This window comes from Equus asinus, chromosome X (genome assembly GCF_041296235.1).
Source record: "Equus asinus isolate D_3611 breed Donkey chromosome X, EquAss-T2T_v2, whole genome shotgun sequence".
Taxonomy (NCBI): Eukaryota; Metazoa; Chordata; class Mammalia; order Perissodactyla; family Equidae; genus Equus; species Equus asinus.
In genome coordinates, this window is record NC_091820.1 from 15806843 (window position 1) to 15821868 (window position 15026).

Genomic DNA, 15026 nt, shown 5'->3' on the forward strand with positions numbered 1-15026 from the left:
AGACTATAATATTCCAAAGGAAAGAACTCTATTTCATTCATTATCACCTAATACTACACTATACACACTCAGAACAGCCAGGGGGGAAGATCACTTGAAAACTCATTTAGGAGCTCCTTTTCTTAATAATCCAAGGCAAATCTTATTTTTAACTTGACTGTGACATTTCTCTCTTTAAGAAACCCCCTTTACTGCTATCAACATCCACTGTGATAGTTATTCCTCTTGAATTCTACCAATAGCCAGCAGGAACTTGAAAGAAAGGAGGCAAACAGGGCTTTTGTTTTGCATTTTTACTTCTTTAAATGGAACACCTATATATCTCACTTTATTTAAGAGATGGATTCTTGAAAAGAATTGATTTACCTGTTGACTTATATTTAATTTCAAAGATTCTAGACCCTTTGTTTGTATTGACCTTCAATTAATTCCTGCACTCTTGCTTTAAATAAGAAACTATAGAATAGTATAACAAGACTGAGGAGACTGTTAAGGAAAATTATCACTGCCTCAATCTTTGCTTTCTTTCTATAACTTTCCATAATTAACCTTTAACCCCTTGTTCTGTTTGTCTAGGAACTCTGCTCTGGTTGGGAGAAGGAGTGGCCCAGGTGATGAGGTATCCTAAGGTACTTCCATAGAAGGTGGGACTCTATTAACCCAGTTGGAAAAATCACTGTTCTAGGAAAAGCTTTGTATTTATCACACCTAAAAATGAAGACAATCTTTTAAAAGCACAAATTGAAACCAAGTTTTCAGAGAAGAACTATGTATATAACATAACATAGATAAGGATCTTCTATAACAGCCTTAGAGCAAAACTCCAGTCAAGCCTCCAAACTCAGTAAGGAAATAAACACAATAATTAATTATGTACAGAAGTAGACAATAAGCACATGAAAAGATCCTTAAAATCCTTAGTCATTAGGGAAATGCAAATGAAAACCACAATGAGATACCACTTCATACACACTAGGACAGCTATAATGAAAAAGACAATAATAAGTGTCGGTGAGCATGTGGAGAAATTAGAACCCTCATACACCACTGGTGGGGATGTACAATGGTACAAGCAAGTTGAAAAACAAGTTGGTAGTTCTTCAAAATGTTAAATATAGACTTACCATATGACACAGCAATTCCTCTCCTAGGTATACACCCAAGAGAACTGAAAACATATGTTCACATAAAAACTTGTATATGAATGTTCATAGCAGCATTACTCATAATAGCCAAAAAGTGGAAACAACCCAAATGTCCATCAACCAATGAATGTATAAACAAATGTGGTAGATCCATACAACTGAATATTATTCAGCCATAAAAAGGAATGAAGCATTGATACATGTCATAACATGGATGAACCTTGAAAACTTCATGTTAATGATGTGAGACACAAAGGCCACATATTGTATGATTCCATTAATATGCAATTCCAGAACAGGCAAATCTACAGGGACAGAAAGTAGATTACTGGTTGCCAGGGGCTAGGGGAAGGAGGGTATACGGGGTGACTGCTAATGAGTATGAGATTTATTTTGGGGGTGATGAAAATGTTCTGTAATTAGATAGTGGTGATGGTTGCACAACCTTGTGAATATACTAAAAACCACTGAATTGTATACCTTACAAGGGTGAATTTTGTGGTATGTATATCTTATCTCAATTTTAAAAGAGATTAATTAGGGCTATTTGACCTAACAGTTTAAAAACCCAAAGAAAAAAAAAAACACCAATGATTGTGTAACTTTTCTTTAAATTTCCTTTTCTGATACTGTAGCAAGATAATTGGCAACTTTTCAGGTTGAACCAGATCCTGTTTTCTGGCACTTTGAGGGAATGTTAAATGGACTTTTCTGAAAAGAAGATGCAAATATAAAGAAGTAATGATTTAATAAGCTGCAATTAACAAACAGCACAGTTACTCAAGCACACACCCAGGGGCTTCCGTACGGAGAGCTGTTAAGTAACACCTAGGCAGCCTCCCTTTCCTAAACACTGCAGTTTTTGTTTCAAATGTTCATTTGTTAGATAGCTGTTTATAAATCTCAAAACATTTTCCTATAGAATGTCACAAATGCTGTTTCTCAGGCTAGCTCACAAAAGTCTGTTTAACCCATGTTGTATTTGGAGAGTAATATTGATTTAACTTTTCTAACTCTACCTATACATTCCCATAAAAATATCTACTTATACAAACCACCTGTAACCTTTCTCCTCTGCAGGAGATTTCATCCAGACTGAGTCACTCACCTATATGCTGTTCTCAACTCAAGCAGGGCAGTCTAGTAGAAAGTCAATGGAACTTGCAATCTGTTGGACTTGGGTTTGAATCCTGTCTCCTTCACTTACTAGCTGTGCAACCATGAGCAAGTTACTTAACCTCTCTAGGCTTCAGTTTTCTCACCTGTAAGTTGAGGATAATTACATCTACCTCATTCAAGTTGATATACACAAAGTGTCTAGTCAGAGGGGGCATTCACTAAATGTTAGTTTCCAAGATGTACCAATCTACTTTTCTAGTATTAATCAGCACAGTATAGTGAACGTAATGCAATACTTTTTTTACATAATGCAATGTAAAGCTAAATATCCCCAATGCTTCAGTGTTATCACTTGAATGAGAAATGTCACTGTAAAACTAGTAAAGCTATAGAGAGTACAGAATGGTGAGTTGAGGGGCATGTACCACCCAGGAGGGCTCATCAAAATCTTCAGGGTAGAAGAGGGACAAGGCAAAGCTGATTAAACATAATTTTTAAAAGCATATTAAATATATTTTTAATTTACAAAAAGCTTTAGCCTATTAATTTCAAAATACAAATAACAGAAGGTAGGGTTGAAAAACACTTGTGTAGGAAAAAAGGGTTCAATTTGTACTAATCCTATAATCTAGAACTGTGATGTTCAATGGGGTAGCCAATAGTCATGTAACTATTTAAATTAAAATTAAATTTAAAATTCAGTTCCTCAGCCACACTAGCCGCATTTCAAGCGCTCAATAGCCACATGTGACTAGTGGCTACTGAATGGTGCTAAAAGGGAAGTTGCTTTTTTTAAGTAAATCTTTCCCACTATTTTCTATTGTTTTCAGGTAGACTCCTCTGCTTCTAAATGTGAAGAACTGAAATAACATTCTAGGTAAATTAGGTTTTTAGTATAGGTTCTACAAGATTTCTGGAGTGAATATTTCTCCCTGAACACTGCGCTTGAGATGCACTTCAATCTATTAATGTCAAAATGATCTTTTGCTTCAGGCTATCATTTGACATCTGCTTCTAACACATATCAAATGACTGAACCAAGTTTCCTATAACAAGCTTTGTGGACCAAAGGATTACAGGCAAGCTCACAGAAATCTAGATGACCAGGTCAGATTTGAAGATGAGGTCATCGTCATATGCAAGATTATAAAAATCAATTTACATGGTAGATAAAACATTATTAGTTTTTAAGGTATGTAAGAAAACATGAATATATTAGTTAAGATGGGTAAATCTGATTTGTTATGCTGTTGCTGTAATTCAATTTATATTAATAGAGTAGAAGAATAACAGGAAATATAAAGGTGCCTTTGGATTTACACATAAATGTAGGGTATCTAATATTCAGGAAACTAGAACTATCACATGAAAAAAAAAAAAAAACCACAAAAAAACCCCCAAAAGACAATGTGGAGACCTGACTCCAGGTGGGGCAGTAGGCCAGCTTTTGGTCTTGTGGCTGCCTGTTCTTTAGTTCATTCGCATTCCTTTCTAGCTGACACCTTTGAGATAGGAAGGTAACGATGCAGAGTAGGCAACGCTAGTAATTGAGCCATTCTGTTATGGTATGCTGAAGCATAAAAATCACTGTTTATGAGTAGGTAATATGCCCATCAAATACCACTGACTCCAGAGGTATGTGTACATGACGGGCAGAGATCAGAAAAAGGGGGAGGATGCTATTTTACATTATTTGGTAAACTGTAAGTGTAAATTGCTTTTTTAAGATGAAGTAACATTGTTCCCAAGTTAGAAATGGTTGCATCAAAATATCATTAACCCTAGCTACTTGTTTTCTAGTAAGTGCAAGTTAGAAGCAATTAATTTAAAAAGGAGAATGGGAGAGGTAGGCAGAATGACAGCAGCATAAAGTAGCAGATGATAAAAGAGAGTTTTCAAAAACTATGAATATTAGGTATAAGGTACAAAGCAAGTCAGCGTAGGGGCCATTTAGTAGGGGCAATTAGCTTATATTAAGGTAGAATATGACCATCAATTTTCAGAACATTGAATTAAAAAGCTTAAATTATTTTAAACTTTTATTTAAATTATTATACTTAAATTTTTTGTCCACTATTCACATGGAAAATTGCCATACAATTTTAATTTAGAAAGATTTCAATGCAAAATGAAATAAAAACTCTCAACAGTTAAAAAAAAAAAGAAGCTTTGATACAGACAATTAGACACAATAGCTCATTTCCAGGCAATACTGGATCATGTTACTGTATTTATCAGACTTTCCAAAACTGTGTTCTGCAAAGCACTTGTGTCCTTTGAGACCTCAATAGATGGTTCATGAAAAAGGGGTTCTGACATCAAGTCTCAACTGCTGTGGGCTATATCCTTTTTGCAGATTCATCATGTACATCATCATCTTGAAAGTTCTAAGAAGTTATGCAGTAAAGAAATTGGTCAAATCTTGTTTAACTCCACAATTCCCAATTTTACTTGATTATGCCACGCTCCTATTTTTTTTTTTTTGGAGGAGGGAGATGGTTGTTGGGGCACAGATACACCTTTAACATTCCAGAGACTTCTCAGTTAAAAATAGTATGTACTATTTAAAGTTCCTTAAGTACCAATAACACATAACAGACCAAATCCAAAGGATTATATTTCTGAACAGGAAAACCCAGTTACTCACGGCATATTCAAATAACAAGAACAAATGTGTTTAGAGTAATGAGGAAGGAGGTGTGCCGTAATAAGTTCTGTCCCTAAAAATGAAATTAACAGAACTGATCCTAAAATCTAAAAAGGTGTGCACATTTTATTTTGGTATGCTTCAGAAAATAAGTTAAAATCGTACTTATTGGCCCTATATATTGACTTTGTCCATTTCTTCAGGGATATACTTCCTTCATGAAGTTGACCTACAGGATGTACCATATTTCATTAATTATAAGACGACATCATGTGTAAGATATACTATGATCTTAAATATCACTAAGGAAAAAACCCACTGCTAATTAAACAACAACATGCCATGGATTGTGAGACACCTTCCAATTTGAGCAATGTTGAAATGTGAACATACGTTCCTCTCTTCCTTCTTCCACATATATTCTTCAGTATGTTCTTTATGTGCTTTCCCCCTTTAAAGACAATATCGAAGAGGGGAACAACACAAAAAAGGACAAGATTCAAGAGATCTCTGTTGACCTTACTCTTACAATTATATTCAGATATTATAATGGCTCTGTTTAAACAGATCAATCAAGCAAATCATTTTTAACTGTTCTGCTTGATTCTGAACAAGTCACCCCAGAGGAAAAACACAGAACTTCCTCAGACAGTTCCGTTAGAGAGATGATTCACTATAGCTATTATTTATTAAACAAACCATGTGCTGAACCAAGTGCTTTACATATATTATCATTTCATTTAGTTCTCACCACAACCCCATGAGATAGATATTATTTTCACCTCTGTTTTACAGATTAGGATGTTGAAGCATAGAGATATTAAATAACTTGCATAAGATTACAGAGTTATTAAGTGGCAGAGCCAGGACTCAAATCCAGGTTTTTATGGCTCCAAAGCTTATGTTCTTTAACACTTTGCCATACATCCAAATTATCCAACAAAGTGCCTCCTAAATTTTAAGGAGATAAGTAAAATTGAAATATTTAATTGCTAGTAACTAATGTATTTAGTCAAAATAGGCCAAATGTGTTAAATAATAGTTATGTTCTATATGGACAGATTTTATCCTGAATCTGTTTTATAAAATGTATACAGTCATGCTTGCATAATGACATTTTGGTCAACAACAAACCACATATACGACGGTGGTCTCCTAAGATTAGTACCATGGAGCCTAGGTGTGTAGTACACAACAGCCAACACCTTTCTCAGAACATATCCCCATCGTTAAGCAATACATGACTGTGTATTTGTGTTCGTTTTGTTAACTCGACACATTTAACTTAAAAATTAAGATTTATAGTTGTTTTATCTTTGCTTTCATGCTATTTGGTATTAAATAACCAATTTATTTAATATAATAAACCAGTATATCTGAGACCTGGTAATTGTTCCAGATTAATGACACAAGAAATTGTATCAACTCTGAAAGGGGGGGGCATCTAATGTCAAGTAGTAATCTTACGTCAAGTAATGCTTGTTTTGTTCTATGTGAATTGGGGAATGGGATATGTAATACACATATTTGCACAATTGCGTTTCAATTCTTTAAAACTTGTTATCCACCAAAACATATAAACAATTGAACACTATCACACTCATGCATTACCAAGAGACCACCAAGATGTCACTGTTGTACACCGTAAGCTTAACCACTGGCTCTAAAGCATCATCCAGTTTGCACCGGGCAAATCGGGCCACTTGACGTCACCCATCATTCACAGCCTGGCAGATCACAGGTCCCTGAGCACGGAACTCTAGAGCAAGTCTTGTCAATGATCACAATGGCATGAATTTTTTAGTGGATAGTAAATTTTTAAAAAATCTTTAGAACAATTCTTCTGCAATTTGGACTTTTGATAAATGACCTGCTATATTTTTGATCATTTTATAATTTACTAAATGTCATGTCCTTGGTGAAGAATGCACATCCCAATTATACCACTCTTCTTATATAAAAATCAGATATACTCATTGTGATTTCCAGAAACATACTAAAGAAAAGGCAAAGTCTGCCTATACTTGTTTCTCTCATTAGATAAGTTTACCTCTTTATCTTAAAATTTAAATGTACCAAAGAAGTTTCACATTTGGGATCAACCCATTAGTATAGGACCAAGCTGCCAAAATTAAGCAAACTTTCCTAAATTTCAGTTTAACAAAAACTGACATCCTATATCATAATCACTGAAAACAATGAAGTGTTCAGTAATGTGTCACAGTTACTTGACAGTTGACATGTAACAATACCTGTCCTCTCCTCAGATCTTCAATTGGGGGAAAGAAAAAAACCTGAAAGGTGGTAAAAATGAAACAGGAAAAGGAAAAGAAACTTAATAAAACATTTTTTTCAAAATCAATGATCATACTTTAATAGAATGTTTTTCCCTACAGATGAAATATAAGAAAGTTAATATTGATATAGTAGAAGTAATATAGAATCCAATATAATCTTTGAGGTTAAAGATGGCTGCACATCCACTGAAGATGGTTTCCAACACAAGGGTCTCATATTTTATAAAGAAAATATTTATATAGTTATTTTTCAATGCATTATGAGTACTTGTTATTTAAAGGAATTTGAGGTGGCTATTTTTATGCAACACATTTCTATAAAGCAAAATAACATCCTTAATTTTATTACTTTTGAAAATTGTTCCTAGTTATGTTTACTATCATTTATCCTTACTCTACTGAAACTAAGAAAAAAGTGTCACTTTAGGTCAGGCTTATGATCCAGTAAATGTTGTCCCTGACAGTAGTGGCAAGGAATTTGTAGAACAGAATAGCCACAATTCCTTGATATCAATCTCCTCAACAGACAAATATTCAAAAACATACCAGCATCTTTGGATAACTCAATAAAGAGTTCTGAACTCACCTGAACTATTTAGGAAGCTCTTTGTTTTTTAATCTTGTACCAATCTTGACTTTGCTTACATAGTACTTCTTTTATTATTCTAAACTTGCTTCTTTAAACATCTGGCCTACTTCTAACCTATCTTGTTCTGACCCATGTTTGAGTTCAACCACAAGGGTTTTTTTGTTTTGAGTACCATGAGACTCATGTGAGGTCTTAAAGCAGGAAGGCCATATAAAGGAATGAAGAAACTGCCTGTACTTCTGGTGAGGTCCTCAGGTCTTTTAAGATTGTTCATATTTCAATGTAAGAATAAAATGATAAGGACAGAGATAAGACTGATAACCACCCTATTCCTGACCTTCATAATTCACTCAGCGGACATCCACTGGGTCCATAATATGTATGTGCCAGGTACTGTGTTAAGTGCTGAGGATACAGAGGAAAAAAAAAAAGTCTCTGCTTTCAAGAGTTCACAGTCTACTGGGGTGAGACCATAAATGTAAATTCCTACAGAGACCAACCTTGAAATATTTTAGCCTGGAGAGAAAATTTTTGATGTATTTACTCAAGTAAATGACTATTTTAAAAAATGATTTGACTCTCGTAAAATACAATTATTCTCTGATAAGAACTTACTGGGGAGGAAATGTATAATCTTACATACTATATACATATATAGAGAGAGAGGTATAATATTAAGCCCAATGTTAGACTTTTGAATGAAAATTCTCAACTTTTTCCCTACTGGTTTCAATATTTCCAAATTTGTATCAGAAGCAATTTACTTGAAACACTTGAACAACCAAAGGCAACAAAATATCTAAAGGCAATTTGTTAAAATCTAGTTTTAATAAATCTAGGCAACACTGGCTCAGTTTGACATACCTCATGCAGAATATCAAGAAAATTCTTTGAAAATGGCAAAGTGTGGAGTCCTATCTGCCAGGTTCTGGAAACCATGACAGTAACCAAAATAACTGCTTTAACAAATGAGACCTCTTATAATATCACAATTGTTTCTGAAAAATACATGACCTCTAACTACTGGCTTATTTATTTATACCCTGTATTTTTCCACAAAGGATTTGAAGCAGTTACTGTAATATAAAGCAAAGTACACGAATTATATTCACCTGGCTTTGAATTATGGCTCTGCCATTTACTATTTATAATCTTTGGGCCCTTAACTTCTGAGATTCGGTTTCTTAATCTGTAACAATGGGGATCATAATCCTACTCTGCTGGGTCAAGGAAACATAATGAAATAGCATGTAGCACGGTATCTGCCATATAATAAGTGCTAAATAAATATCAGTTTTGTGCCTTCTTTATCCTAATGTATGCTACATAGAAAAGGATAAGGTAGAATTTTAAATGACTTTTTTTTGCACATTGATACGTGCCAAGCAGAAATGTGGATGATTATGAGTTGCAAATGTTAAGGTTTGCATCTAAAAATCAGGTTCAAAGCAAATTCAATTTCTTTCCACAAGGTCAGCACTTTGAGAACATATCTTATTAATCTTTTAGCTATATTTTTAATGCAAAAAAATTTCTGAGGGGAAAAAAATGAATGAAAAGAGCCCCCTGGCATACTACTTTTCACACTATCCATTCGAAGGATGAATAACATTCTAAATTTGAGTTTCTTATAAAAGATTTATAGTATTAGACCGGCTAACATAATTTTAAATGAAATTCTCCTAATTCTGCCAGCCTTCAAAACATGACTCCTCTTAAGAAAAAAATCTAGGTAACATATATCAATGTCTTTTCTATTGAAGAGCAGCGTTTCGTTTGGGTTTGGAAAATACGATCCAAGTCGCAAAATACTAAGCACCCATTGTAAGCACTATTGCAACTCTGCTTGCGTTAGGGAGAGCAAGTAAACATTTTATACAGCAGTGGAGGTGAGCAGGAAAAAACTGAAAAGCGATTTGCACGGATCCCCCTCCTCTTCCATTATATACCCGACAATGCAAGTGTCCCGCATCTCAGATCAAACTGAGCCTCGGTCTTACTGACGTAACCAGTAACCCTATCCACCTCTCACACTGCGGAGGCCGGCAGGGCAGCGGCGGCCGCCAAGTACACCACTCATCGGAGCCTGCCCCATTCCACCCCCGCGTTTCAGTCATGCTTTCCAGAAATGGGGTCACTCACTCAGTAACTATTACACACACGCAGCCTATCATCCTGTAATCCCCCAAAGTCCGCTGTGCGGATAGAAGACAGCAAAAAAGTCCAGGAGGAAGAATCACAGACGCGCCACCATCAGGAATTGATTTTCCACTCTGGAGAGGAGCGCTGATGCCCTGGAATGGGTCTTGTCTGGATTATTTTCGCAGACCCCGAGTTGGTTCCGGGACAGGGGCGGCTGCGAAAAGCTCGGTGCCGTGGGGTGTCCGGGGAAATTCTGCTTTGCCCTGTTTGGGTATATTCTTTGGGTTTTGGCACTCGGGAGGGTGTCTCAGGGACAGTCACCAGGATCCCGGGCGAGGAGAACCAGAAAGCCCTTTACGGCGGCCGCTGGTCTCCTTGAATATCACCCTCTTACCTCCATGGACAGGAAACTCAAGTTAAACTCACGAGGACGGGGTCCTCGAGCTCAGCGACCTCAGAAACGGGGGTGGGGGGGACCTCAGGCTTCTACTTTTTCCCTTGCAGCAGCAGAAACCGCTGCGGCAGATGGGGGGAGGCAAAACCCCTGGGCTGTCCTGCAACCCCTACCCGAAACCCCCCCCCCCCAGGTCGCCACCCCTGCCCTGGGCTGTACCTGCCCCCGCAGCAACCCCCTCCCCCGGCCAGACTCGGGAGTCCCTGCTCTCCGGTGAACCCCATCCCCACCCAGTTCTTCATCGCCCCAAGTAACCCGGGTCCAGGGAAGCCCCCAACCCGGCAGGGCCAAACTTCTCAACTCTGGGCCGGCCCCCGCTCCGCCTGCCGCTCCCCCCACGCAAAGTTGATCACAATCGGCTCCTTACACAGCGCAGCGCCCACTCCGAATCCCACGCGCCGCCACCCCACAGCCCCCCGAGCGAGGGAGGGGAGGTGTGGGTGCGGGTGGGAGGAACAGAAGGGCAAAGAGACCAACCTCAACTACCCAAACCGGAATCCCAGACCGAGGCGAGAGGTGAGCGGCAGAGGAAGGGGCCGAGTGGCCGGCTCCCGGGTGGGGAGCGCGCCGGCGGGGGCGAGGGGAGGGGACGCGCCAGCCCCGGCCGCCCGGCTGCACTCACCTCAGCGCTGTCGGACGGGCTCTCCACAGCCATCTTCTGCCACGGGTCCGCCAGCTGCGCCAGCGGCATCTTCCCCCCCGGCCCGCCGCCTTCACCGCCTCCTCCCTCCCCGCCCGCCCCGCGGCCGGCCCCGCTCCGTCGCCGCCCGAGCCCCACGGCAGCAGCGGCGGCTGCCCGGGAGAGGGCTCGGCGCCGACACCGACCCTCGAACGCCGCGTGCCCGGCTGGAGACGTCCGCGCGCCGAGCGAGAGCCTCGCGCCGCTGCCGGGCACCGGGTCTCGCCCCTTTCTTCCTCTCCTCCTTCCGCCGCCGGGACTACAGCTCCGCCCCCCCCCCCCCCGCCGGTTCCCGCGCCCGCTCCCAGCAGAACAGCGGCCGCCGCGCGCTCCCCCACTTCCGCTCACAACATGGCGCCTAAGCGATACCTGTCTCTCAGAGCGAGGCTCGGCCGCCGCCGCCACCGCCGCGCGCACCCGGGGGCGGGGCTTGGGGGGACACGCCCCCGGCCGCCGCGCTCCGCTCCTCCCTCCTTCCTCGCCCGGGCCCCAGCTTCTGGGCCTCGCCTACTTTCGGGAAGGGCGAACCCGAGAGATCTGGGGGTGTCGGAGGGAGGCGAGGGAAAGAAGAGGGGAAAGGCAGGAGTGGGGAAAGGTTGGGTGCCTTTGACTGCTACGGGTCTCAGCTGGTCGGAGGCTCCTTGGGGATGGAGAGAAACAGGGGTCCCCGCCCAGCTGGAGGAGATGAGCGAGGCGCAGGGGGCACGGTCTGGTGCCAAGGACCCCGGGAGGGGGCGTGGGAGTCTTTTCGGCCTGAGTCCTACGTGGGTGCGTATAGGCGCGCGGAGTCTATAGGCGCATCCCGTAATGGACCAGGACCCGCCCTCTCCAGGGTCACACGCTGGGCATTCACCTGACCTGTCTCCATACCCCCCACGACAGGGACACCGAAGGCTTCATGCCCGGGAGCACCCTGGGGGTTCGGCTCTCGATTTGATTCAAGACTCTCCAAATTGACGCTCTTGTATTATATTTTTAATATTTGGAATTCATTCGTCTTGCATGAGTCGCCCCTCTAGTCCTCAGAGCCCTCGAGCTTCAGCCTTGACCCTCGAAGTCCCCCCACTCCCTGTTGCGTCAATCTTCTCGAAGGAGAAAACAAGGAGGTTCCTTAAGGCTGCCTCTCTCAGCAGAGGTTAGGGAATTATTTAAAAATATCTTGTTGGCAGGAACCCGGGGTTCCTGCTCCTCTGTTGACTTTAAATAAAAGATTAGATTTTAAAAAATCAGGCTGGCCATGGGTCGAGGAGGGGGAGGGAGGGAGGGGTTCTAACTCCTCCTCCTGCCCAAGATAGGGAAGCCCTGGGTTAGGGAAACCCAATCCCCAGACGGCGACGGAGCCCAAGACGAGGCGAGCTTGTAGGAAGAGGCCTGGGCGTCTGGAGTGGGTCCCGAGAGGGTTCGACCTCGTGTTCCCTGCGCCAGGTGCGGTGGCAAGCTCCCTGCGCCCGGGCAGAATTGTGTAAAAGTCGCCGGGCTGAGTGGAAAGCTACTACAGCCACTGGCTAACCCCTCTACAAGGAGAAGGACAAAAGTAAAGGGAAATCTCCAGGCCGGCCAGTGCCTTCATCCCCTCAGGCCTCGGCCCAGGCGTCCAGGTCCTCCCACGCCCGGCCACCACATCGCGTCCCCCGCTACGCTCCTGGTGCACGCCTTTTAACAGCTCCCTTTCATCCTCCCGGGACCCAAACACCTGGAGAGCCCTCGCCTTCCTCCCTAACGCAGGTGTGAGGATGAGATTAGAGCCCCACACCTAGCCGGCCAGGGCTGCGCGGGCGGTGCAAGGTTTCTCGCTGGGCCGGAAAGAGGCAGGTGTTGGGCTTTTTCTGCGGTCTTTGCCGGCGCGCCCCTTGGCACAGGCTCGAGGCCAGGGAGCCTCATGGTCACCTGAAGAGGCTCCATCTGTTTAGGGAACCTGAGGAGGCGGCCGGAAATCCTCGCTGCGCGCCCTCTCCCGCAGCCTTGGACTCCGGGGGGGGGAGGGGGGCGGCGGGGGGAGGGACAGCTCAGAGTTGAGCAACATCTGGGCAGGCTCAGCGTGGTCTGTGGGTTGGGGGGTGGGGAGGACTTAGCTCGTGATTTTGTCACCTCCCCCAACAGGCTTGATTCAAGTGCTGCAGATCCAATCTGCACCCAGACTCAGCTAATTTGGCAGCACCGTCTCTGTAATTCCTGAGGGTAAAAGCAGCTTGCAAAAGTTTGAAGATAAGGAGTTGTGGGGTTTTTTGCATTTACATACAAAGTACCTAATTTATCTTTCATTTACATTGCAAAGCCACATTACCATTACTTATAGCGAAAAGAAGTTAGTCAATTTGGTTAGTTTAAGGTAAATTAGTCCCCCAAATAGTGATCAATTATTCCAATTAATATTCTTGCTTTAGTAAAATCATATATAGCTGAAAAGAGATGATGATTATGTATTTAACACTGTCCAGCGCTAATTACTCCACTCAAAGAGTGTACTAACCTTTTTTAAATAAATCAAATTTTGTATACTGAAAAGTTGATTTCAGTATCAACTTTTACTCATTTCTTTTTACCTTAAGAACTTGAGAAAGAACTTTTAAAACAAAGTTAGTTGATGTGTAAAAGTAAAGTGAACAGTGGCCACACTGCAGGAATTAAGCATTAAACGAACTGTTAATAATGGGCTAAAGAACCACTAGCACAGATGTCTTGGACTTATCAACTTGATAAGTATTTGTGAATCGATTTAGAAAAATGCTATTCTCCTTTTTTGCCAGAAAAGAAAGCAATTTTTTTCCTTTTAATTAACAATAAACTTTTTTCGTTTATTTCTTTTATTAAATCCAAGAGTGGTGCTCTCCGGCTGGGAGAAATTGGGAAAATCAAAAAATCAATTTTTCTTGTAGGTGGCAGCAAAAAGAGTTATTTGAATATAGAAGCTGATATTGCCCTGAGCAGGATTAATATTTTTTCCTGTTTAAGAAACGAAAACTCTAAGTGTAGTTATTCAAAGAACAGCTGCCTCTAGAGATCACTCTGTGTGCACTAATATGGTAGCCACTGGCCACGTGTGGTTCTTGAGCACTTAAAAGAAGGTTGGCTGGCCACAGGTGAGATGTGCTGTCAGTGTAAAGTTCACACCAGATTTCAAAGACAGTACAAAAAAAGGATGTAAAATATCTCATTAATAATTTAAAAATGTTTTTTATTGAGGTCATATTGGTTTGTAACGTTGTGTAAATTTCAGGTGTACATTATTATATATCAGTTTCTGTATAGACTGCCTCGTGCTCACCACCAATAGCCTAGATTTTATCCATCAGCATATGTGTGTGCCCCTTTATCCTTTTTGCCCTCCCCCATCCCTTCCCCTCATAATAATTTTTTTATACTGACTACCTGTAGAAGTGATATTTTGAATATTGAGTTAAATAAAATACTTCATTAAAATTAATTTCACCTGTTTTTTACTTTTTTATGTGGCTACTATAAAATGTATACTTACATATATATCTGGCTTATTTGTCAAGATTGGTACTATGGTTCTATAGGACAGCACTCTTTAGAGCTTTCCTTTAACGCTGAACCTTTTATGTATTCCTACAACTCCTATAGTGTTCAGTGATATCCTCACATTACACTGTCTTTTTGGGCTTCTGGGTGCAAAATCAGCAGAAAGGGCCGATCCAGTTACCTACTGATTCTATGTCCCCCACTCCCCACACACACACATAAGTCTTCCAGTCAGAACCAAAATATTGGAAAGTTATTACTTGAAACTACAGCAAAGGGCAACAGCAAACCTCAGTCGAAAATCTGGACTAGATTTCCAAGAAATCATTCCTGATGTATGACAGACAACCAGATTTAACCTCCTCTGTCCCCAACAATTTCCTGCTATAATTATAACCTTTGTATACAAGTTTAAATGGGCATTTACTTAACAAAATAACATTTGTTCAAAAAATGGAGTTACATCAGTCT

At 41.1% G+C, this 15026-nt stretch overlaps 1 protein-coding gene across 6 annotated transcripts in view; it reads right to left on the reverse strand.

Moving 5' to 3' along the window:
* RPS6KA3 (ribosomal protein S6 kinase A3) overlaps window positions 1–11482 on the reverse strand; it is a 112296-nt gene extending 100814 nt beyond the window's left edge. For 3 of the 6 annotated variants that reach the window (XM_070502212.1, XM_044763093.2, XM_044763092.2), the window contains exon 1: window positions 11016–11144. Coding sequence is in view for 1 of the 6 variants with exons in the window: in XM_044763091.2 (XP_044619026.1) it covers window positions 11016–11084 (69 nt within the window). In the remaining 5 variants the exon portion in view is untranslated. Of the gene's footprint in view, window positions 1–11015; window positions 11340–11441 lie in introns of those variants that run through there. The other 3 variants (XM_044763095.2, XM_070502210.1, XM_044763091.2) reach the window with 2 other exon arrangements.
* Window positions 11483–15026: the final 3544 nt, after the last annotated feature.